The 25,276-nt window shown below is 49.5% G+C and overlaps 1 protein-coding gene across 1 annotated transcript in view; it reads right to left on the reverse strand.

The window, feature by feature from the left end:
* TBC1D22A (TBC1 domain family member 22A) overlaps positions 1-25,276 on the reverse strand; it is a 327,765-nt gene that overhangs the window by 284,807 nt on the left and 17,682 nt on the right. The window contains 1 exon segment of the mRNA XM_045552759.1: positions 22,828-23,004. Coding sequence (XP_045408715.1) covers positions 22,828-23,004 — 177 coding nt within the window.

A 25,276-nucleotide genomic window follows, 5' to 3' on the forward strand; every position in this document is an offset into this window, starting at 1 on the left:
ATTAGTCCATGGGGGAGAAACCATGCTGAACAAATGCATCCCATCTCTGCCCCTTCTCTCAAACACTAAAGAAAAATACAACTTGAGTCCTGACCCTAAAGAAAAACTCATGCTGTGTCTAAGGAGGGCACAGGAGCACGGCGCAACCACCTCGCCTCAACGTGCTTCTGACCTCGGTAAATGGTGCACGGAAGCTCCTTAGAGAAAGTCACAAGAATGATCTGCGGTGAGACCTTCTGCGAAATGGGGTTGTTTTGTTGGGGGGTCATAAAAGAGGAAAGCTATGCCATACCATTCGCACAGACTTGCAGGGCGGTTTTAACTCTGCTCCCATGGGCTAGTCTGGCACACTCCACGCAGGTAAGATAAGCAAATCCTAGGTGAAACCTTCACTGGTCCCCAGTAGAAAGTGACCTGTCATCCTGGGGACCCCAGGGCACCTGACCAGGTGCTTTCAGAGAGCAGTGAAGCTAGGCTGGCCACACATTAGAAGCCCACCTGGAGCGGAGATCCCACTCACATGACAGGCTGGCCCAGCTGACACATGTCCTCGGGTAGAAGTCTGGGCAGGCCAGTCACCTATGCTGAGCAGATGTTCTGCTGGCAGCCAGGGCTCTCTATGATTCAAAAAAGGCTGTCACTTGTAAAATACTATTTGGTGCACACATGCTCAAAAGGTGGGTCCATGAGAAAGGAAAACAGGAGATTTTGAAGGGGTTCTGGGTGGTTGAAATTTCTTAGGGATAGGCAACGAGGATGAGGCAGAGTCACATTTTAGATACACAATCTGCACTAAGAGGAAAAAAGCCAATGCCATTAGGCAGAAGCAGAATGTATTCCTTCTCCCCAAGCTACATACCAGCCCCCGTAAAGACTACCTTGGCCTGCCCAACTAGTCCTGTATCGAGACACAAAGCCACTACGTGGCTGACGGTGGACAGAGTGCTCTGAAGTAAGGAACTGAGATGAGACTTCCCGGTCCACTGAGGTTGGAAGCCTGGCGTGAACAGGGGAAGGCGGCTGGACCCAGGTGCCCCCGCTCACCCGAGTGGCAGTGGCTGTGCTTCAGTACACTGCAGGACACAGATTATAACCAGAGAATGCTGCTGAACCGTGTCACTTATAAATAGGTTGTGAAGAACATTTTAACATAATTTGCTTTCCAGGCACAAAGAACCCTGTCAATCAACTCTACAACACGATAGAGGAAAGAATCTCTGTTGACAGCTTTCCGGCAAAGGAAGAAAAACAGATTTTATAGTGAGCCAATCTGTCTTTCAAAAAAAACCAGAAGCTAAAACCAGACTCACGTTTTCATTTATTCATTCAACAACTTACTGTGAGCCAGAAGCCATCCCTCAAGTTATACTCTGGATCAGACAAACATCCGCCCAGGTTTAAAACCTGACTGCTGCTTAGGCCCTCTGTGACCCACATCAACTCTCTGGCCCTCATTTTTTCATGTGAAAAATGGGTACAACACTTCCTTCATGGGGTCACTGTGTACGTGGGCACCTCATCAGCCTTCAGGCACAGTCTACTCCGGGACCTTGACACCCCCAGGCCCGGCCTGCTGAGTCTCTCCAGGAGCCCCAGACACCCACCTTCACTGCTCCCTGCCCACCCTGCAGCACGACAATTGTGGAAACCCTCTTACACGTCATATGGGCAAGACAAACGTCATTGTGGAAAAATTAGCACAGAAGATTGACAGCAGAAACAAAGATGGTCCATAAGGTAAAAAAAAAAAAGGAAACTTGATCAAGTCTTAAAAATAGCCGTATTTTTCAAAGCAATAATTTTACATCCAGTAATTACCCCAAGAAAATAACCAGAGAAGCGAGCAGAGATGTGAGCACCAAGATATTTAAGGCAGCGCTTGATGGAGAAAACTTGGAAGGAACAAGTGTGTAATAACAGGGGTGGCCAAACAAATGTGGGACATACAAATGATGGCACTTTATGCAGTTATTAAATGTTTGCTTGCAGAAGAACGTTCCACCGTGGGAAGAGCCATGACGAATTGTTAAATGAGAAAAGACCGCTGAAGTGTCTCATAGTCCAGATAAACTTCTCTTGGAAAAATGTTTTTTCATATTACATATTTAATATGTGAGGGCAATTTTTATTTAAAACAATTCACTATAATCATTTGGCAAGTGGGGTATGACATAATTCACATAAACGGAGGGAGCAAAGTCCCCCCCATCTCCATGTCACTTCTAGCACCCAGCGGTAAAAGGACAGGGACAGATTCCCACAGCAGAGCCTAGGGCGTGGGGTGATCTGCTCCAGCAATTGAGAGGAGCTGGGCTTCCCAGAGAGGAAAAGCCCACCAGAGTGGGTGTGGCAAGAGATCAGACCCCAGGGAGAAAAAGGTGCCTGTAAGACATTCCTGGTGGCAGCCAAGCAGGTGGCTCACACCTGTAATCCCACCACTTTGGGAGGCCCAGGCGAGAGGATCTCTTGAGCCCAGGAGTTCCAGGCTCCTGGTAGCAAAGGGAATTTTGTGGTTTTCTGGAACACAGATGTTTAATGGTCAATTTTAAGTTATTACATAACTACCAGGTCATCCCCCTGAGACCCAAAACTTTAGTAACATCTACTACACACACCAATGCCTTATATTAAGGAAAAACACAGGCATCACCCTTTTTTGTAGCATAAAGAATGTGTTAACCCAGCGAGGTGCGCGTGGAAGAGAGGGCAGAGAGCAACTCCCGCATCACGACCCGGCGTCCGCACTGGCTGCAGACACGCAGAGCTCCCCTCCATGTCCAGCCGCCTGGATGTCCCACCAGGACCCCAAGCTTTACATGCTCCAAACCAAATTCTCTCTCTTTTCCCCCAAATCTCAGTAACAGTACCACTATCTCCAGATGCTCAGCCGCAGCCCTGCCGGCCACTCCGGATGGCCCCCCTTCCCTTCTCCCTCACTCCCAGCCCATCAGCAAGTCCCCCCTAGAGCATTCAAGTACACGCCACCAAACTCCACGCGTCTCACCACCTCCGCCACCACACGTTCCCCTGACCACGCATGCCCCTCCTGTCTTCCTCCAGGTAAACCAGACGGGTCACCCTGAAGGCCTACATCAGATCATGCCACGCCCTGCGACAGCCTTCCATCGGCCTCCCACCACCCACCATGTGAAATCTGACCTCCTGCCACGGCCCTCAGTGGCCTGCAGGGTCCATCCCTGAATCCCCTCCAGTCTCACACCCTCCGTGCTCCCCCCTCACTTCCTGCAGCCACAGTGGCCCTCACGGTGAAGTGCTGCCCTCATGCTAAGCTGTCCCCACACGACCCCGCCTGAGAGGGCTCTGTCCCCACATGGTCACAAGGCCGACTCCTTCTCAAGTTTCAGGTCTAAGCTTTGGTGTCCCTCCGACAGAAGGACCACCCTAATCCCCCCGCAAGCAGCCCCTCCTCCACCCCACGCCAGCCCTGCAGGGCCCAGTCCAGAGCCACGAGCCAGAGGGGCTGCTGGGCACCCGCAGCACGGCCCAGCCGAGACGCGCGCTAAGTGGGAAACACACTCCAGACTTCAAAGACTAAGTGCAAAAACAGTGAGAACAAGAAATCTCAATTTTTATACTGACTGTACATTGAATTTATAAAATGTTATGGCTATTTTATATATATTAGATTAATAAAATATATCACTAAAATCAATTTCACTTGTTTCTTCATACTTCCTTCGTATGGCTGAAAGGACACTTTAAATCACACGCTGGTGTGTTGCCAGGTTCGGGTGTGTGGGGGGCACCTGTCAGTCCTGGTCACCGCCGAGTTCCCATTCCCTGTGACAGCACCTGGCGCAGGGCAGGCTCTCAGGCCAGGAGTGCTGTGCGCTGATTAAATTAAAACAAGGGTTCAGGGAAGAGCAGGAGAGCAGAGCCAGAAGTGACCATGAGGAGAAAACTAAATAGCTTTGCTCACATTTATTAAGTACTGCCCACGTGCCAGGCACCATTCTAAGAGCCTCACTTACATGAATTCATTTCATCCTCACGGTAAGCGGCGAGGCGAGGATCACACCCCGCTGCTGGCCGCAGCCCACATCCTGCCCAGCCCGGACGCCGGCACAGACACCACCGCAGGCAGGCCGCCACGCGCCCTCCCACACCCCCGAGACACCACCCAGGGCCCGGGGCCCTCAGAGTGCGCCCACCCTTCCCAGGTGACCGCAGATGGTAGGCAGCGTACAATAATGCCAACCACACAAATAACAGAAACCAAAATTAGGTGGTGATATATACAGGTAGTGAGTTCTCTGCAGCAGTTTTCTATGTTTTCCAAATTTTCTATAATAAACATGCATTTTTTTATCTAGTGAAAACCGTTTCTATATCACACTTTTGACCGAGTCAGATTGGGAACCCTGCAGGCTATCAGGAGTCACTGAGGTTTGGTGTAGTCCTGGCTTCTGGTTTCTTCAAAGAGACGCTGTTGACAGCCCACTACCTTGTACCTCACTCTGCCTCCCAGATGTGGACTTCTCCAAGGAAGACAATAAAATGCTCTGAATTCAAATACTGTCAGCTCCCGAAACCCTAATGCAGCGGGACACACGTGGCTCCTGACAGCCAGGGTCACCCACATTTGTCTGAACGATCCTGGCGCTGATTTCCTGTAATCCCCACCGCAGGGTGGGGGTTTTCCCGACAGGGATCCTGAGGTTACTGGCCTGGGGAGTCCCCTGGCAGACAGGCATCTCTCACATGTGCCCAAGCGCACACAGCTCTGAGCCCGGGGGCCCCATTCAGGTGTAAGCAGGGCCCCTTCCTTTGCCGTCCAGAGCCTTTGAGCCAGCCCGAGCCCCCACTTCATCTACCAAGCCCACCCTGACCACCTCATCTTCTTTCTCAGCTCATCCACAGCCAATGTTGGCCAAAGTGCTCTTGGGACACACAGGAATCCTGACCACACACACCCCGTCACCTACCACATGGCTAACCCACCTGTGTACTCCCTCCCTGAGGACAGGTTCCCCACCTCACTGTGCTGCCCACAGCAAAGAGCCTAGCACGCAACAGGCCCTAATAAAAAATCTAATGTCAGGCCAGGTACAGTGGCTCACACCTGTAACCCCGGCACTTTGGGAGGCTGACGTGGGAGGATTGCTTGAGGCCAGGAGTTCAAGACCACCCTCTGCAACATAGTGAGATCCTGACTCTTAAAAAAAAAAAAATCCATTATTATTGATAAGGTGCTATTCTTGGGTTGGCTTATATTGGGACTGGATTCTCCTTCAAGTCCTCCAAAAAACTCACCTAATCTTACTGGAAAAGAGTAACTTTACTCGGTGCTTAGAGAGAAGTAAATTTCTTGAAAATGACAGTTTTTGGCTGAGAGAAAGGAAAGACTAAACACAACTCATGGAAGAGTTTACTCTTGAGCTCACCAATTTATCACAAAGCATGGCCCGGTGCAAAGCCCCAGGCCCTGCCCAGAGACCTCCCAAACCAACGCGTGTGGGAAGGAGGCAGAGGGGCCACACACAGCCTGCGAGGGGGGGCGCAGAGGACAGCACGGGTGCAGGAGGAGCTGCCCCCCAGAGAGCAGATGGGGCAGTCGCAGAGGGAGGCCCAGTGCCGGCACAGCACGACACAGAGCGGGACTGGCAGTTCCAGGGCTAACGGGAGCACAAAGGGCAAAGAGCAAAGAGGGGGAGTGACAAGAAGTGCTGGGGAGGTTGGCAGACCACCCAAAGAACTTGGACTTTGTCCCAAGGGTACGGGGAAAATTTTTAAAGAACTGTAAGCAGGGAAATGACACCATCTGCAGGACAAAAGCCAACCGCGTCACTGTTCTGCAGAGCCCTGCCCCAGGCTCTGGCCTCACCCGCCTGGCAAGCCGCAGCTCTCACAGGTGCGTGCCTGCCTGCGGCACACATGCACACCCCACGGGCTCTGGCCGATCCTCTCCACTCGCCCCAACCCACCAGCAGGTCTCCTCTCCGTGCAAGGGCCTTTACCCCATCTTCCATCCTCCCACCACCCCAAACAAGCCTCACCCATGGAGGTCCAGGGGTTCTTCCCCTGCCTTCACCTCTCCATCCATAACACTGGAATTCTGCATTCACCCCGTCTCTCAGCACGGTAAGCTCCTGTGGGGCAGGGAGCATGACTGATAAACATGCTTTTGTGTCCTCAGTGCCCAGCACCAGGTAGATGCTTAAGAAATGTTTTCCAAATAAATGACTGAACAAATCAATGAGTGAGCGACTGAATCTGCGAGTTAGTGAAAGAGTGAATCAATTAATTAGACTAAGAAATGGCTGCAATCCTGTGAAAACTGCCACCAACCTTTGAGGAATCTAGAAAGTCTTGAGAAAAACCTCATGAATCAAACACAGGGGAAGCAGGACGGCACACTCCTAGTGAGACAGCATCCGAAGGTCCAGAGAAACTACTGTGCCCCGGGCACTCCAGCTCGAAACACTGATACGCACAAACCACAGGGCAAAGAGCAATCGCGGCGGCAGCCGCTATCCAGCTGCACAGGACCAGCAGGGAACTACACAGCCGAGCAAGACAGCACGAGTGCACAAGTGACAGATGACACGCCTCCACTTAGCACCAAGGCCTCACGCTGGGGTTGTGCCAAGGAAATACAGAAGGTGTTCAAAGAGTTATGCTTCAAGGATGTTCCTCACAGGTTAGTCATTACAACAAATAAAAAACAAAACTGGAAACAACTTAAATGCCCAAATAATAGCAGAATGGCTTAAGGAATGTTTCATCCATGAGCAAATGGAAGAAATGACTGTATTTTAACGAATATTACAAAGCCATTAACAGTCATGTTTTCAAAGAAAATTAGCCTCCTGGGAAAAGATATCATTTAAAATAAGTAAAAACAAACAGATACATAATTGGCTACACTGCTTGATCCCAAGTCTACATGAGAAGGAAAACACACACACACACACGCACACACACACGCACACACACACAGAGGCCTCCCAAAACGAGACCAAGAAGATACTCTCTCTTTCAACGTCCTGGGGCAACCAGGCTGGCAGTTTACAATTGGTTTTTACCTCTTTTCCTGACCCTGGTTGTGGGAGGTGGCACAGCACAGCAGGAAGGCCGTGCCCAGGGGCCTCGGACACTCCTGAGCCTGAGCCCTGGCTCTGTGACATCAAAATCTGCAACCCCGGGCATATTTCGTAACCCCTTTGAGCCTCAGTTTCCTCATCTGTCAAACAGGAGTAACAACATGTCTACCCAAGAGGGCTGCTGTGAGCAATGATCAGGAAGATGCACTTCAAGTACTTCACCCCACACCTGGCCCACAGTAAGCATTAAAAGTATTAGATGCTATCATTTTTCTTATTATTATAGTAGATGCTACATTTTAAACATTGAACATTTGTAATTTTAAATTAAAGAACAGCAGAGACTACCAAAGTCCAATATTTCACAGGAAGATAAGGCTCGCGTTCCTGCCACACCAGCGGCTGGTGGAAGAGGACAAGGCGTCTGTGCAAAGGCTACAGAAAGGCAGGAGCCAGCATCAGCCTTCCGCTCCCCAGCGAGGCTCCTCAGAGCACTGGGGCCCCAGGCCCAGGCTCTGCCTCCTGCCTCTGGACACAGAGACTCAGATGTCCAAACCACGCCACCTTCCTAATTACTCTAGTGTTTTTAGACCTCATTCCTTATCCATGGGGTGCCCTCTCCTTGTTGGCACACTCTGCCCCAGTCCTGGATGAAGAAGGTTGGCTCAACCTACAGTGCCAGCACGGACAGGACACCTCCTCTGCAGCTGCTCGGGCCCACGTGGGCCCACCCACTCCCACCCTGCAGCCAAAACCCCAGTAGAATTCACTACTTGTTTGTCTCTGTTTCCACAGAACGTCACACATGTACTCAAGAGGCCTAACCCCTCCTGGCTCTGCTGTAATTATCTGCGACAGATCTGTTTCTCCATTAAAGCAGAAGCCTTTGGATCCCCCGTGCCTAGCCTGGTAGGAGCTCACTATATCTTTTAATTGAATGACATAATCAGAAATAATTTTCACGATTAATAAAAGCATTCTTCTTCCACCCCAGGAAAATGGAAGAGCCAGTAAAAAGTTAAAATGAAAATAAGATTTCTCTCTCTCTCAAGAAAAGTCGGCTACACTGGCCAAAGCAAATTTAAAATCTCATTGAAAATAACTGTAAATTAAATGCTGCACACTAAAGATCAAAAAATGACTTTGCTAAATAGATCTTATACTTTAATATTTGGTTTAGGTAATGGGGATAGAATTTTCAAGCACAGAAGGCCTAAGCCTAGAAAAGTTTTAATGACTTCTGATAGAACTGGCACACATAAGGAAATTCATGTCTTACTAATTCAATACACACTTTATTGAGGAAATAACCATGAATAAATGGAAGAAAAGAGTGTACTTTGGTGAAGTATTTAATGGTCTGATCTAGAAGGTCACTAAAGTAAAGGAACAAGCAAATGAAAGCCAGTGACCTGCATACAGAAGGACCTCGGGCTCCCTGGAAGGTGGCTGGAGGGTTCTCGGCCGGGGTGGCCACATGAATCACCACAGACGCTCCGGACACCACAGAGCCTGTCGGTGACAGGAGACGGCACATGTGCTGGGAAGACAAACTGCAAAACAGTGAGGGCCAAAGAAATGTGAAATGGCTCGGAAAGAACCAAAGTGAGAAAAGATAAATGCTAAGATTAAGTCAAAACGGGCAGATTTAAGTTTACAATGATTAGGAAACATTTTCATGTAAATTGAATGGTAGTTCTTAAAATTTGACAAGAATGACAATAAAACAAGGATCAACGAAGGCACCCCAAAGTTTGAGTTACCTGGCTGCATCTTTCACTAAGATCCATTTTCCAATTCCTCGATCAACTTCGCTGAACACCCTTTCCAAACTGCCCCCGCTGAGCCAGACCAAAGCCACTCAGGGCCACCAGACAGGCAGCAAGCAGGGTTCCGAGCAGCGCTGGGCTGGCTGGTCAGGCCCAGCGGGAAGAGTGGCTGAAGAGGCTCTGGGGCCAAGCACCCCACAAAGTGACAAACGCACGGGAGCCACAGAGCCTGCACACTGCGGATGCCAGCCCCACATCCGGACCACTGCGATCCTTGGGATTCATGAACGTTCCCAAGTCTGTTCACCACCACAGGCCAGCCCCAAACGGCCTATTGTACTTGGTCTGCTGTGCCCACTGGGCGTAAGAGGAGCAAGCTCTGGCGCCAGGGAGCAAGCGGGCAGGGGGGAGGCAGCGGCAGGGAGCAGAAGCTGCCACCAGCCCCAGAAATGGCACAGCTACAGTTCAGAGTGCAGCTAACTCACTGCAGGATTTCAAAGTGTCACCCACATTGTCACTTCCAGCCGGACAGCAGGATTACTGGATTATCACATGGGAACAGAAGCCCAATTAACCTCCCCAAAGCACAGTTCTCATCATTCCGCTTCCCCACCCCAAAACCTTCCATGGCTCCCAACTACCCACAGAACAAAGCCCAAGTGTCAAAGACTCTTAGACCTTTGCAACCATCTGCACCAATTCCTCGATTTTACTGTTAAGGAAACTAAGGGAAAGGCTGGGTTAAGAAGCTAGAATGTCTGCAGCTGGCAGAGGCAGGACGCCAGCCAGGCTCCCAGCACCTCCTCTCCGTCTCCAGTGGTCTTTTCGCAGCACCACGGCTGCCTCAAAGCCAAAGCCTTAGCCTGGCAGGCCAGACCTTCCAAGATCTGGCCCCAGCTGCATTTTTGGCTTTTCCTGCCACTGCTTTCTTCACAGAACTATCACTCCTGCGGTGCAAGAGACGGCATGCCAGCTGCCTCTGACACACTGGCTTTCAGTGCAGGCTCAACTAGCTGGGTGACCCTGAGCCAGTGACTGGGCTTCTGTAAGTCTCTAGGAATTGCGTGGATACCGCACATAACGTGCTTAGCATGTAGCGCGATAAACTGTCTTGGAGCTGCGGCTGCTTCCGTCCTCACTGCTCAGACCCTGCCCTCCCTGCCTCTTCCCCCAACTCTGCGTAAGCCAGTCCCTCGGCCTGGGATGGCCTTGTCCCACCCCAGCTACTGAAATCACACCCAGGAGGCAAGACGCACCCACAGGTGCCAGCCGCCAGGGGCCTATACAGCACACCCAAGTGCACGGCACCGTCCGGCACAGGGCTGGCGCTCAGCAAGCACCTGCCAATGTCTGACGGGCAAATGGAGAGATGTGGAAAGCTGGCTTTCTGTCACCGGTACCCCTCTGCTGGGTCTGCCCGACCACAGAGTCTTCCCCAACACCTCCTTACCACTCCATCCAACAGGCCTTCCCCACCAGGAACAGGCAAAGCCTTCTGCATGGCCTCAGTCACTGGTCAGCACCTGGGCCTGGGCCTGGCCAAAGCAAGCTCGTCGAATATCTGATGCCCAGTGTCCCCTCACCCACAGGAACCTGCGGCCAGTCTGCCACCCTGCAGGGTGCTTGGTAACAAGCCTGTCCTGGACCCTGACATGTGGCCTGGCCCATGCCAACGATGCTCCCTTGAAGCCAAGAGCCACTGAGGCTGGTTGTAGGTCGCAACATGGCCTGTGGACACCAGCAGCCCAGCCCACGGCTGCAGATTAAGGATAAAAGCCTGTCTTCCTTGAGGGACACAGGACAACCTGGGAGCTCCAAAGGGACCAGCTGCAGGGTGTACACGTGGGAAAACAAGGCAATGAGCAAGTAAGCGGCCAGCCCAGCTGTGCCCAGTCATCTGGACATGACACAGAGCAAGTTAAACTCACCTAATTGGTACAAGAATCCATCTGACAAATAGCTTTGAGCACACTCAATATGCCAGACCTTACACAAATGACATTAACCAGGACAAAATATAAAGAAAAAAGGGCGGAAGCCTCAAAGAAAGATGGAGTGGGTCACACCTCAGACTGCAAACCAATGTGTTCAGAGCGTCAGGAACACTGAGCTGCCCAGGGTGCAGGTCCCTACGCCTGGTTTCTGACTTGGTACACTTCCTCTTTCCTTACATTATAAACCTCTTGAACAACTAGTATACGGTAGAGAGGACAACAAAAACGAAGGATGTTATCAGTATCTCATAAAAGATCTTTTCTTCCAAAGAAATCATTCAATTCCAAAGGGTTTAGCATTCGGCAGGGAGAAAGACTGTGAGTATCTGGTCATCGCCACGAGCCACGTGGCCACGGCCCGCACGCTCTCTCTCCACCCAGTGCAGACACCTTTGCTCCCAGCTGTCAGAGCACCGTCCACACCCTTGAAGTGGGGGTCCAGGGACACAGGGTCCCTGCTCACACACACAGGACCTTGGCAGCCCTGAGAAAAGGGGCTGGCTATACCTCTCCTGTCCTTCAGATGCCTCTGAAGACTAGTTGTTTCTACTAACACCTGAAAAGAGTTATTGGGTAGTGTCTCACATTGATGATGATGACCCTGGATAGCATAAAAACAAGTGAACAAGCAATTTTCCAGACTCTCCCAAAACACTGGCTAACTCTACCCACCTAAGTCCCAAGTTCCATGCAAGACGCAGCTTGACAGAGTAGCCTGCGCACAAACTCTGTGTCAGATAGATGTGGATTCAGTTCCAACTAAGCCATTTCTACCGAAGGGCCACAAAGACCACCACCTACCTCTGATGATTCCCAGGGCTCACTGAACTAAGACGGGCACCCAGCTCAGCACCCACAGGTGCTCCAGAAATGTGCACCTGCTAAGGCCAGTCCTGCGAAGTTTGGTCCCCTGGTAAGCACGAAGGGAAGGGTGCCCACCAGCTAGACCACACTGTTTCCCTTCGTAACACTGTGCTGCTAACAGATTGATCTGAGCTGCTTTTATTATCCTGGGTGTCAGGCTACAAACTCTAAGCACCTTAGCTGTGCCCTCGGTATTCACGAGGACAAAAAGACAGATTTGATGTATCATATTTTCCAGAGGTAATTGAATCCTTAATTGAAGAGTGTATGACCATGAGGCACGCCTGGAGAGGGGCACCCCAAAGGGTCGCAGGAAGACCTACCTCTTCATTTGACTATAAGTCCTCAATTATGTAATTATGGTTATACAAAAAAACTTCTCCCCATGACTAAACATCTGCCAATTCTTTTGCATTAAGAGTATTTGAGGTGGGAGTTACACAACACCGGGAATGCAGTAAAGGCCAGTACAAAATGGTTTACTGCATGTTATTTGAATTTCACCTCAATTTTTAAAAAAAGAATATTTTACTTGAAAATCTGATGATTTTTATGCCATTTTAACACTTGTGAATAAAATAAAGGATGATTATGCATATGTAGTAAATATCACCTGCTCTTAGACTCTCCGATTTATTTTTCAAGTGAGAAAAAGGGCACATAACACTAATATGCTTCCATCTGTACTTTTTAAAAAATGCAGCAGAGTGAGAAATATATTAACACACGTCTAATATATTTTCTTGAATATAAAGAGGATACTCCGAAAGGAGTCGAGACAGCAGGGCTCCTACTGGACTGGGGGGGGAGATTGAGTTATCAGTGTGTAAGCCTCTGGGACCATTTTAATTTTTTAACTTTGTATAATGCAGCTTTTTCAATTTAGAAAAAACTAGTAAATAAAAAATGAAAATAAGTATTACCAGTTCCCACCCTCTAAGTGGTAAGCCCTGGAGTATTTCTACCCTCCTCCTCCTCCAGAACATCGACGAACATTTCTGTCAGTACAGCCAATGCTACGTGTTTTGAATACTGGTAAACACGTCTAAATTTTGATTAAGTATATAAATTAAATGTTGACTTAGGCAGATATACAATTTTAATAACAATTTTAAATTAAGATCATTTTCAAAACATTATATAGCCATTAAAAATGATGGTTAGGAAGATTATAGCAGCATGGGAAAGGCTGACGACATAACATTAAGTGGAAAAAAAAGGACAACAAATGGCATCTATACCTTCCCGTCCTCTGTGAAAATCAGGGTGGGGAAGGACACTCAGGAAAAAGTCGGTGGTGCCACAGCAGCTGGCACGGGCGAGCGCATGAGCTCCGGGCACCTCGAGAACCACTCCCTGCAGTGGTCTTGCCGCACTCCAAAGCAACCTGGAGGCAGAAGCCACCCAGTCCATGGTATTTCCTACAGCAGCTCAAGCAGATTAATACATTAATCTACTTTTTTAGAATCTCTTATCCTAGAACATCTATATTCTGTTTTTAAGTATGTTAAGCAAACCTGAACTTTTCCTCTTTACAACCAATTTGAACACAGTCTGGGATTTCCACAGAAAGCCTCCCTAGTTGGTATTATTTCATGATCTGGCTAAAAACCAGAACCAAAGCCCTACCCGGCAACGTTTCACCCCACACAATAAACTCAGGACAAAGGTGATATGCTTCATCTCCCGACACAAAACCCACTATTTTCTTTATTCCTGGCAACCGATTTGAAGTTTAGCTCCCTGTGATATATCCAGTTGTGATGGCAACTGGATTATTTCTCATCTTCTGTCCCTTGCATTTCCATTCAATAGAAATTTCTTCCTGTTTTCTTATTTTAATCATCTACAATTTAATCCCATGCCAAATTTCTAAAAGAGGATTTTTCGTGTCCTATGAAAGCAAGCAAAGCAGTGCTCAATACAAAGAACCTTGTATTAAACGTGAGGATTGCTGCTCCCTGCTGGCTTCTAATCTTAGGCAGGTCCTCTTCCATTTTGAGCCTCAGTTTCCTCACCTGCAAAATGGATCCTGGGGATCCTGCTCCCCTAATTATCACATAAAATAAATGCCAGACAAAGGAGATAACCTGTCTATGTGGTGAATCACATTTATTGATTTGCCTATGATAAACCATCCTTGCATCCCTGGAATGAAACCCACTTGGTCATGGTGGATTATTTCTTTGGTGTGTTGTGCATTTGGTTTGTTAGTATTTTCTTGAGGATTTTTGTACCTATATTCATAAGGGATATTGCCCTGTAGCTTTCTTTTTTTGTTGTGTCCTTTCCTGGCATTGATATCAAGGTGATACTGCCTTCCTAGAATGAGTTAGGGAGGACTCCCTCCTTCTCAATGCTATGGAATAATTTCTGTAGGATAGGCACCACTTCTTCTTTGTACATCTGGTAGAATTCAGACCATTCACACTGAGTGTTAGTATTGGTATTTGGGATGCTGTTCTGTTCATCATGTTGAGTGATATGTTATTGTTTTGTTTTTCCTTTTGTGCTATTGTTTTATTAGAGCTGTGAGCTTTAACTTTTGGATGTTTTTACACTGGTGGGTATCTGTTGTGCTCTTCCATGTAAAATGCAGTCCTAAGTATTTCCTGTAGGGCAGGTCTAGTAGTGATAGCACGTTTTAATTATTTGCTTTTAATATTACATATTAAAAATTGTCATTCAATAGAAATAAGTTATCTGAAACAACAATGAAAGGTTTCCTATTAAACTGAAGGTTTACTCTACTATAGATAGTAAATGAAATTCTTAGCTTTTACCAAATCATATTCAATGTGGTTACTTCCAGCTAAGTGATACTACATGTAGTTCAAATACCACATCCAGCAGTGAAAATGTCACCAAAACAAAAAGCTACTGGCAATGCAATAAAAGTCAAGAGCCAACGTGTTTATCTGAGGTTCTCACACTTCTTTCCTAAAGCCCAACAGACTGTACTGCAAATAAAATAACCATCAAGAACAATTCCTGCTAGAGAGCTCTGAAGGCTTGGTAAGAACCAATTAGGAGGCATTAAATAAGAGGCAGAAAGAAGGCACATACTGTAATAAATACAGCATGTGTAAACAGTGGCAATGTTGGTTTGTTGGTTTTATTATTTTTACATTTCTCTAACTTTCAATAATGTTCCCCTTAATGATGGAGACAGAAACCCCAGAGTGAGAAAGTGATGCAGAGAAAAGAAATGGGCATAGCTCTTGTCCTAAGTGGGAACACCTGGGCAAAACCTGCTGGGGCATTAGGCAAAGTTCCGGAGGGTAGGCAAAGCATCTATGGGCCTGGGGAAACCCACAGGACAGAAGACACGAACTAAGAGCCAAGGGGTTTGAAAACCCTGTTCCCGGCTAAAGGAAGTATGATTTTATTGTTGTTGAGCTGTCATTTGGATATTAGATTAGATTTAATTGCTTATTAAATATTTTTAAGAAACCAAACAAAAGTAGAGAGAGAGGACCATGTATGCCCCAGAGAAAGGAGAGGAAAGTCCAACTAAAGAGTCGGTCAACGACATCAAATGACAGTGCCTACCACATGACACTCACTGTGCAAGGCCCTGAGGACAGCGCCCGGCTTGAGGAAGACAAAGGGCACAAGGCGAACAAGGTGTGCTGAGGGCAGAAATGCTGCTGCCTCACACAGCACAGTCCGGAGACCCTGACGAAGAGGTGACAACATTCTGAGCAGAGATCTGGGGAAGTGATTCAGTGCAGAAACCCAGGGCAGCAGGAAGGACGTGCAGCGGCCCTGGAGCAGGGGCGTGCAGCTGTGTTCTGGGGGAGGAGGAGGAAGTGAGGCCTGGAGGAAAGGGGCCGAGTGTGGTGGGCCTCCAAGGCTATCACTAGGCCTGTGGCCAGCCTCCCCCAAGTGACATGGAGTCACAGGATGGCTCTGAGAAGCACTTGATGTACATTTCATTTTTACAAGATCATGGTCTGCTGTGGACGATTCTGGGCATGAGGGGACTTGTGGGGGCCAATGGGGAGGCTACTGCCACCATCAGGTGAGACGGCGGTGGCTGGGACCAGGGCACAGGGTGGGGGTGCTGAGCATAAGAAGTCAGCGAGATTTGGTGACAGATTAGAGGTGGGGTGTACAGAGGACTGGACAGAGGGTGCTGCCGTGTACAGAGATGGGGGGAGGCTCTGTAGAAGAAAGCAGGGACTCATGAATCAAACTCAGGTGACTTTCTTTAACCTGGAAAATGTCTTTAAAAATAGATGAACTTTTAAAAGACACTGAGAGGAGAGAAGACAATTGCTTTAGCAGTGTTCCCCCGGGGTTACCAGAAGCAAGGCAACAAGAGAAAACCAAAATGGGGGGAAATCCAGGAGAAATAGGTGGAAGGCACATTAGAGAGTGAGAGGACGACATGCCAAGAAAACCAGGCCCACGAGATCCAGTAGCCCATTACTGCCAGAGGAGCAAACTGTGACAAAGGTGGCACTCGCTCGCAGTCAGACCGCACGGCGGGGGAGGCTGGGAGCAGGACTAGGATCCCCACTGCTGGCCGCATGCTCTTGTGCCCAGTCACACCACCTCCCGCCCTGCGTAGACCGTTAGAATCAGCAAACACACTGTTCCCCCTGCAAGGTGAGGCTAAGCCAACCCACATCCAGGAAATGAGGTGCAGCGACCATGGGGAAAGGCCCTCACATAATGCTGCCACACGGTCACATTGCTCACTCCGCAGATGCACACTGCACAGCAACTGTGTGCCAGTCCCGTCCACTGCACCAGGGCAACAGCAACCTGCAAGCCAGCAGTCCAGCCCTGCCCTGGTGCCCTTGCGGACCTGGCTCCATGTGCTGAGCTGCTGGGGAGGAACCTCAGACACCCGCCCAGGCAATCTCATAAACTCATCAGCCCTCTTTTCAAACCTTCTTCGTTTCATTTAAAAGTGAAACCACATGAGCTGAGACAAAGCCGGCCTTCAAAGGCACCCTGCCTGTGACTCCTGACAGCCCGAGTGGAGCTGCCACTTACACTCTAAGTTCCAGAATCTGCTGGCACTGGGCAACTGTCCTCAGTGCTGATCTAAGGAAAGTTCACCTCTAGCTGAGCTGGCACTAGCAGGCTCAGGCTGAAGAACAAATGCTGTCAACACCTGATTAGACACAGGATATAAACGGGCCTAACTAAGCCAGTGGGTCAAAATTACAAAGCAGCTGGAGAGGGCAGGAAGGGCAGGCAGCCCAGCGGAGGGGCAGGGGTGGGTGAAGAGGCGCATTACATTCTCAGGGGCCCTCAAGGAGCCGAGTGTGGCTTGGGCACTGAAGCACAGAAGAGGTCCTGGAAGCAGAGCTATGCAAAATGACCAAGACTAAGCATGAATTTATTTCCTCTGCCCTGGAGTCTTTGCATTTGATAGCGCCAAGTGGGGCTGCTTTCCTGGCAAAAACCTTTCCCTGATGAGATTCCAGAGCAAGACTGAGTTAGCTAGGGATTTCATCTTTGTCCCTCACGCTGTCATTCTCTTCTGAGACTGCCCTCACCTGTCAGTACACACGGAGAACACCCACTGGCACACCCGAGTACGCACACCCCCACCCTAACGCCGACACGCCTGCTCTCATAATGCGCACCAGCTGCAAGGCCAGCGTCTGGCCACTAGAGGGTGACACTAGGCCCTGGCCAGCACCGGCCACAGCTCTCCCCGGCCATCCCGCATGTCCACACAGTCCTCCCTTCCTGGACCGGAAGCCAAGTTCTCCAATGAGGCCCATGGGAGAGAAAACGGCCCCTCCTTCCTCAGGCCTCTGCAGAGCACTGAGAATGCCCACCGCCTACACCAGCCAGAAATGTGCGACCTGGAGGCTGGGAGCCCAGTCCAGGGTGGCCTGTCCCCAGCCGGCTCTGCCCCCATGGCAGGGCTGGAGGGCACCCCATCCACTTAGCCTCGGACGCAACCTCCTCAGCTGGAAACCAGCCATGAGGCTATTAATCTCAGGCGGATAGGTGGTGCTTGGGGGCTTGGGGGGTTTTCTTGGTGATAACATAATGTATAAAGCACTGTGCCCAGCACAGAGTAAGGGCCCCAAAATGGCAGTAATTATGCAATTATTTGGATACATCGCTTTCCCTGGCTTTCTGTTTCATGAGGACATGACTTTGTCTCCCCAGCAAAATGACACATCTTGGGTGTGTTCTGGTTTCTGTGTCCATCAGCTGTTCTCCTATCCCTGCAGCCCCTAAGCTCTGAACTATGGGGGTCCTGTCCCTCTCCTTCTCCCCAGTCTACCCAATTCATGTCCAGTCAGGCTCCAGACCCTCCCTGCCCACCCTACGGCACCCAGGGAACTGACCCGACCACTCCACCCCACCCAGCCCAAGCCCAGGCCCAGGCCCTTGGCTCCCACCCTTCCCTGCCCCTCCCCCACCTCCACCTCCCAAGTGGCTGCCAAGGACTCTGCCTAGCCCAAGGCCACGGGCGACAGCCTGCTCAGAAGTCTTCAGCGGCTCTTTCTTCCACAGAACAGCAACCACTTTCCACTGCTCCATGCCAAGCTTGACTTCCCCAGCCCCTCCCCTACCAGGCCAGACCCTCGACACTTGCTCCAAGTCCTCGAGCACATGAAGCTCCACCCCAGCAGGACCCTTGCACTCTGGCCCTTCTCCCTGGAATGTTCTTCCCCCTCATCATATGCCTGCCTTCGTGCAGACCTCCCCCGAAGAGTCCCCTATTCCAAAGGATCTTGCTGACCACCCACTCTGAAGCAGCCCCCAGCCTCTCTCCCTCAGCACCGTTTTATTCCCCATAGACGCTACAACCTTCTTGTGGATTCAGGAGTACTGAGGGAGTGTGTCGCCTGTCTGCCTCCTCACCTGAGAATGTCAGCTCCCTCAAGGGCCTGGCTCCCTGCTTCTCCCCGGCACCTACAACCACGGCAGGTGCTCAACAGATACTGGTTGAACGAATGAGCTTTACATAAACTACCTAGTACCTTCACCAGGACCCTGCAAGGTAGGCCTAAATGCCCCATTACGGCTGACGAGATAGGCCGCTGAGTCACTGGATGAGAGTTGGTCACACAGTGAGTGAGGGCACAGCCAGAAACCAGCCTGAGGACCAACTCCCGGGCAGCACCTGCCTCCTCCTGTCATCAAGGGCCCGGGCCCTGCAGGGCTGCCCTGCAGCCGCGGACACTGCGGGGCCATCTCTTCACATCGTTGCTTCCAGAGCATACAGTTTCATACCTTTGGTCATGCCCTCGTCTCCCCAACCGCCACTCAAAAAAACCTCTCCTCCCCACCTCCATCTATCTCAGAATGCTCTCGATCCTAAAGCCCAGACTCGATACTCACTCGGGAAAACTGGAACGTGACTGTGTGCCTGGCCACGCTCCTTGAAGGAAGGGTAATGGCTTTTGTTCTACGCCTTGAAAGCTCTTAAGCACTGGGGCTGAGCATCACACACAGTGTGCCCTCAGAGGGCCACCGCTGTGTGGCAGGCACTCAGCCGTCCTCAGGAAACTGCATGCTTTGCATGCCGACAAATCATACTACCGTTCACCAGCCACACATGATAAACATGAGTGTCATTATCTCAGGCTTCAATGCAGGCAGTCTTTGTGTGAGTAAATATTGAGCCAATGCTAAGAGTAGAATGAGCTGTTAAGTTCTATTTGCTACTTTCATCCCCAGGCTCATAACAGAGCATAAGCTAAACAAAGAAAAACAAGCAGTCGGCCGGACGGAATGATATTCAGCAGGTAGAATCATTTCTGTGGGCGCTTCTCACATCAGCGATTTGCTCCTCCAACATTGGCAAATATTTGCCACTGACGTCTTCTCTGTAATGTGAAGACAGTATATTCTGCTGTCTTCGGAAGCTATCTTAACTGCCTTATAAAAACGGGCAATTTACTGGCTATCTTTTCTCTTGCCACTAAATACAAATCCAGTAATTGTTTAACTTTGAAAGCTCTGGTTTTAGCTTTTTGGTTTTAGATTTGATATTTAAATAGCATTCTAAAGAAAGAAAAAAAATCCATAATCCCATCAACCTAACAAAAGGATTTGATTTACATGCTAACCTTTTAAGCTACCCATACACATTCACATTTTCCCACAAGTCTCAAGAGCTTTACTATTAAGTATGATTTTAATTTCTGAGCTGTTTCAGTGACAAAGTTCACAGAGTCCAGATGGGTGCTCAGGGCCTGACCTCAACAGGATCCTGCCAGGCAGCCTTCTAGTTCCCCACCCTCTCCTTGTCACCAGCCCACTATGGGAAACCAGGGGACACAGCCAGGAAAACAGATCTATAAACAACCCTGACTTGTCAACGACAACAGAAGTGACCACTTTGTCAATATTATACTAATAAATATCAAGGTAGTGTACAAATAGGTCAATACAAATGAATATAATAACAATAAAAATAACTAACATTTTTAAGTGTTTATAATGTGCTAGGCACTCTTACAAGCGTTTTGTATGTTCTATCTCATTTAACCTGCAAAATTAGTGCTGCTCTCACCATGCCTATCACACGAACAAGAACACACACACAGGATGCATACCAAGCTCGCTCACGGTCACAGAGCAAGTGATCACGGAGCCAGCTCTCCACGCGGGCAGCCCAACTCTAGAACCTGCTGTCACAAGCGCAGCGTGACTTTGCATCCCTGCACTACCTTGGAGGCACCCGGATCCAGCAGGAAGGTGCACCACCACGCTAGAAAAGGAAGTGGCTAAGATGTGTGCTTAAACCACCAGACAATACTCCTTTAAGCGTGAGCCACCTTTATTTCCTATCCTGGTGGATGAGACTTTCACCCACCCAGTTCTCAAGTCAAAACCATCTTCCTCTTTGCCCTCCCTCCCCACCTATATCCAGGGATGCTCTATGAAGCTATCACTGCAGGATGAGGTTCAGATGCCGGAAGAAAAGTTCTCAAGTTGTTTGTAATAACAGAAAATTAGGAATAACCTACATTCCCATCGGCAGGGGCTGGTGAAGGCAATTGTGGGGCACCCGCAGAACGGCACCCTGCAGAGTGCTGGAGAGACTAAGGCAGTTCTCTATGCGCTCTTATGGAAAAATATATAGTTCAGCTTAAAAGGGTGGGGTGCAGAACAGTTACCACTCCTGTGCAGAAAGAAAATATACTGTATAAATGCATAGACTCTAAAGTATCTCTCTACAAATTACTTCTTAATTACCAAAGGAAAAAGAGTGACATTTCAGGGGAAAGAACAAGCAGATACCACCTTAACCAAAGTGATCAGAGTCAACGTTACCAATATTAGGACAAACCAACATCATGTGTCTCCCGCTACGGTGACCAAGAATACAAATCTCTCAAGTGATTTCCTGCCAAAAGTTATTAACCCAAATCTCGTTATGAGGAAACATCAGAAAAATGCAAACCAAGGGACATTCTATGAAATGACTGGCTTGTGCTTTCAAAAATGTCAAGATTAAAAAAAAAGAGAAAGAGAGGCTGAGTCACTGTTCCAGGTTAATGGACATGACAGACACATGACAACTGAATAGGATGCATGGTCCCCTGTGGATTCTGGACTAGGAAAAATTAAACAGAAAGAACATTATTAGAACAATTGGCAAAATATGAATATGAGCTGTGGATTATGATAATATCAGGTATTAAAATAGTATGTATCGATGTTAAATTTCCTGATTTTGACAATTGCATTCTGATAATATTAAGAGACTGTCTTTGCTTTTAGGAAATATACAGGGAAGGTTTTAGGAGCAAAGGGATGTGATATGTCCAAATGACTCTCAAATAGTTCACGAAAAAATATATATACACACACACACACACACATACACACGGAATGGTAATGGGGCAAATGTAAACAATTGGTGAATTGGGCAAAGAGCACATAGGAGTTGCTTATACTATTCTTGCAACTTTTCTGTAAGTCTGAAATTACACAGAAATAAAATGTTTAAAGCAACATGTGCATAGGCCACCTCTGGAAGGAGAAACTTGGAATAGTGACGAGGGTGGGAGTGCGGAGGCAGGGATGGGGAAAGGGGCTGTTTTCCCTGTACACCCAGTTGTGCTTTGTAATGTTGTAACATACGCAAGTGTCACTGATTCAAAAAATAAACAGAACGGTGAAGAAGAAACAACCCACCCTGAGAACTATACTCAGAACTACAGCTGTGTCCTGCTGGCTGGGAGAGCGTTCCAGAGCCCCCCTCGCCCTCCTCAGGCACAGGGCTTCAGCCATGCCCTTTGAACCCCTGCTTCCCCCAGAAACCCTCCCCCTCCTCCCGGCCTCTGCACAAGCTGGGCTCCTGCTGGGCTCCCTGTGGCCCATCCACATGCCTCCCTCGCCACCTCCTGGCCAAGCCGGGCGTTGCACCTCCGGCTCTCCAGCCCTCGGAGCACCACCTGGCACAGCCACAACTGTTTACACTTTGTCCCCCCAGCTATGCGTGATCTCATGCCCAAGGCTACATCCTGAGAGCTCCAGCATCTAGCAAACACCTAGCACAGAGTGGCACTCGACAAAGGTGAGAAACATAAATGGAAGAACATGGGTTCGAGTGGGAATTCAATCTGAGGGACTTCAAAACAAGTGCATCCCTCAGAGCCTGCCCACAGCGCATCCACACGGGCACCGCGTGTGCCTGGAAGCAGCCTGCCTGGGAAGCATCGCACTGGCCCTCCTGCAGTGCCCACGGCCTGTCACCCTCTGCTGACCCCAGCCCCATGGCAAGAAAGTGCAACGTCAGCAGGTCCAGGGGGTAGTCACCAGCCCTGCACCCCCGTGAGCCACCGTCTCAGGACACTATGAAGAACTAGGACGTCCACATGGCTGGCCTCAAAGTGCTCACCAAGAGCAGCAATGAGAAAGAGTGCAATTGGGGCATTAAGGAAAAAGGACAGAAAATACATTATCAAACTACATTGGAAATACGTTGACAAAACATGCCTAAAGGAAACTATCAGCACAAATTGCTACGTCTTAGTGACTTCCTGGTATGAAAATACAAACACATCACCTTCTTACAAGGTAAATTACACACGGACGCTAGTGCATTATGCAACTACACCGTGTCCTTCAAGACAGGATCTATTTCAGAAACTCCACAAAACAAGTGCTGTGTCCTCCAACCTGCGGGGAACTTACCGAGGTCTGTGTTGGGGCCAGCGAGCAGCTGCTGGAACTTGTCGAGCCGGGAGGCCTCTCTCTTACTCAGTGCTGAGCTGCTAAGGGTGCTCGGGTCGGACACCCCACCCAGTGCGACGGTGGCCGAATGTGGGAGAGACTGGGACCTCTGCAGAGGGACAGCATCACTGGCACTTTCTGCAGGGGTGAGAGAACAGCGGTGAGGGTGAGGGTGTGCCTCCTGACCACATGTTCTTCCTGCACCAGGGTGGCCTCACACCTGCCATGCCACTGTCCCTCTGTGAAAGTTGTCAGGTCACAACTATCCCTTCCTCCCATCACAGAGCAGTGGGACCATGGTTTCTTGAGCAATAAAATGGAACTGACACCCCTGAAATTCACCTGCCTCGCTGGCAGAGTGTTATTCATCAATAAAACAGACACACCCCCATCAAAGCAAGACAGTGAGAGGCTTGGAAAACTCCAGACAACCTCAGGGTGTGCTGGTGGTCAGGCTCCCACTGGTGCCTGGGACTGCAGATCAGGGCCTGCCCAGGTACCATGACGCAGAGGAGCTCTCCGGGGGTCCTTTGGGGTTACCCAGGCCTGAGCTTGGAGGGCAAGTCACCGTGAGGGAAAGGACGAAGGCTGCAGAGACACTGTGGACAGGAGGCAAAGGCAAGGACACACCAGGAACCAGAATGCCATGAGAGCACCCACATGCTGTCTCCAGAGCACGTCTGAACCCACCAGTGGCCAGACCCTCCCTTGATCTCACCACAGTCCTGGGAAGGGTCAGGCAGGGACTGTCATCCCAAGGAAACAAAGGAAGCCAGGTATGTGAGGATGGCAGTTGCCCTGCCCCCACGGCAGGCAGTGACAGAGGGGCCATCAGAGTGCAAGCTTGCCCACCCCTTGCCCAGTGCCCCTTCTGCTACTGCACACAAAGCCCCGCCGACCTTTGAGACCTGCACCACACCCAGCACCCAAGGCCGGGGACAGCCAAAGGTAAGATCCAAAGGCCCTCAGGCCACTCAACACAGAGCCACCCAGGACCAACAAGGAAGAGGCTCTGAAAGGCTTGAAACTACTAGGTCTAAATTCCATCCAGTGATCTCATCTTTCAAAAACTGAAAATTAAAGTAGAGTAAAAAATAAACTCCAGGAAACAGCAAGAACAAATGCTGCAGAGTCAACACGCTGACGTCCCCTGCTTGCAGTTGCGGCTGAGTTGGGGTGACAGCCTCACTCCCCCAGCTCCCTCCTTTCCACAGACGGCCCCCATTTCCTCTGCAGTCTGGGGAGAGGGAGTGGATCCACACAGAAACCCTCAGGCCATACAGGAGCACGGCAACCTGAACCTGTGGCCTCTGGGCAGAATCTGGCCCAGTTAAATTGCCAGAAATGTCTGCTAAAGCTGAGGCACAGACTCCAGGACACTGCCCCCATCTCCTCTCCCCCAGGGAGCAGCATCCAGAGAATCCTCCTCCCCACCGGCCTCAACTCAGGGAAGGCTTGAGAAGCAACGCCTGAACAAGGGGAGCTTCTTGGGTGGTGATGCGCAGAGCTCCTTTTTCCCTGTTTCAGAGTCTATCATTTCAGTTGCACTTGGGATTCTATAGAAAAAACAGTCCAGGTGTGGTAACTTGCACCTGTAATCCCAGCACTCTGCAAGGCCCAGGTGGGAGGATCACTGGAGCCCAGGAGTTTGAGACCAGCCTGGGCAACTTACAGCAAAACCTCACCTCTACAAAAAATTTAAAAATCAGCCAGGTGTGGTGGCATGCGCCTGTAGTCCCAGCTACTTGGGAGGCTGAGGCAGGAGAATCGCTAAAGCCCCGGAATTCCATCTTACAGTGAGCTGTGATGACACCACTGTACTTCAGCCTGGGTGACAGAGTGAGGCTGTCAATTAAAAAGAAAAAAGAAAAAAAAAAGATTCAGCAGAAAGAACACCTACACACTATGTCTCAGAATTAAAGGTACTCAACTTTATTAATCCATGATCTTAAGAGATGACCGATGTAACTTCATCAAGACACCTAAGGGCCTGCCCACTTCTGGCCCCCATTCTAACATGGGACAGGTGGAATTTTGAATGTAAAGTGACAGAGATGTCCCCTGAGTTAACAGTAAGATTAACCACCAGGTCTCTGTGTTACCATGAACAAGAAGCACGTCAACATCCTACCCCCAGTGACATAACTGCCACCAGCTGGTGTCCACACAAGACCCCGCTTGCAGCTCCGTCACAGCTACAGGGACAGCCCTCGTCCAGCACACTGCCCACTGAGCAGACCTTCCAGAGCCCTTCCAGCTGAAGACAGGCTTTTGCTATTAACCCAAGTGTCACTAAATAAGCAAAGTGCATCTGACCTCAGGTATAAGGTCAGATTTTTGAGGCATTTTAAGGAAGTCAGGATAGCCAAAACGTGAAAACAAGCATCGGGAAGGCTGGGCACAAGCCGCC

Source organism: Lemur catta, chromosome 6 (assembly GCF_020740605.2).
Source record: "Lemur catta isolate mLemCat1 chromosome 6, mLemCat1.pri, whole genome shotgun sequence".
Lineage (NCBI taxonomy): Eukaryota > Metazoa > Chordata > Mammalia > Primates > Lemuridae > Lemur > Lemur catta.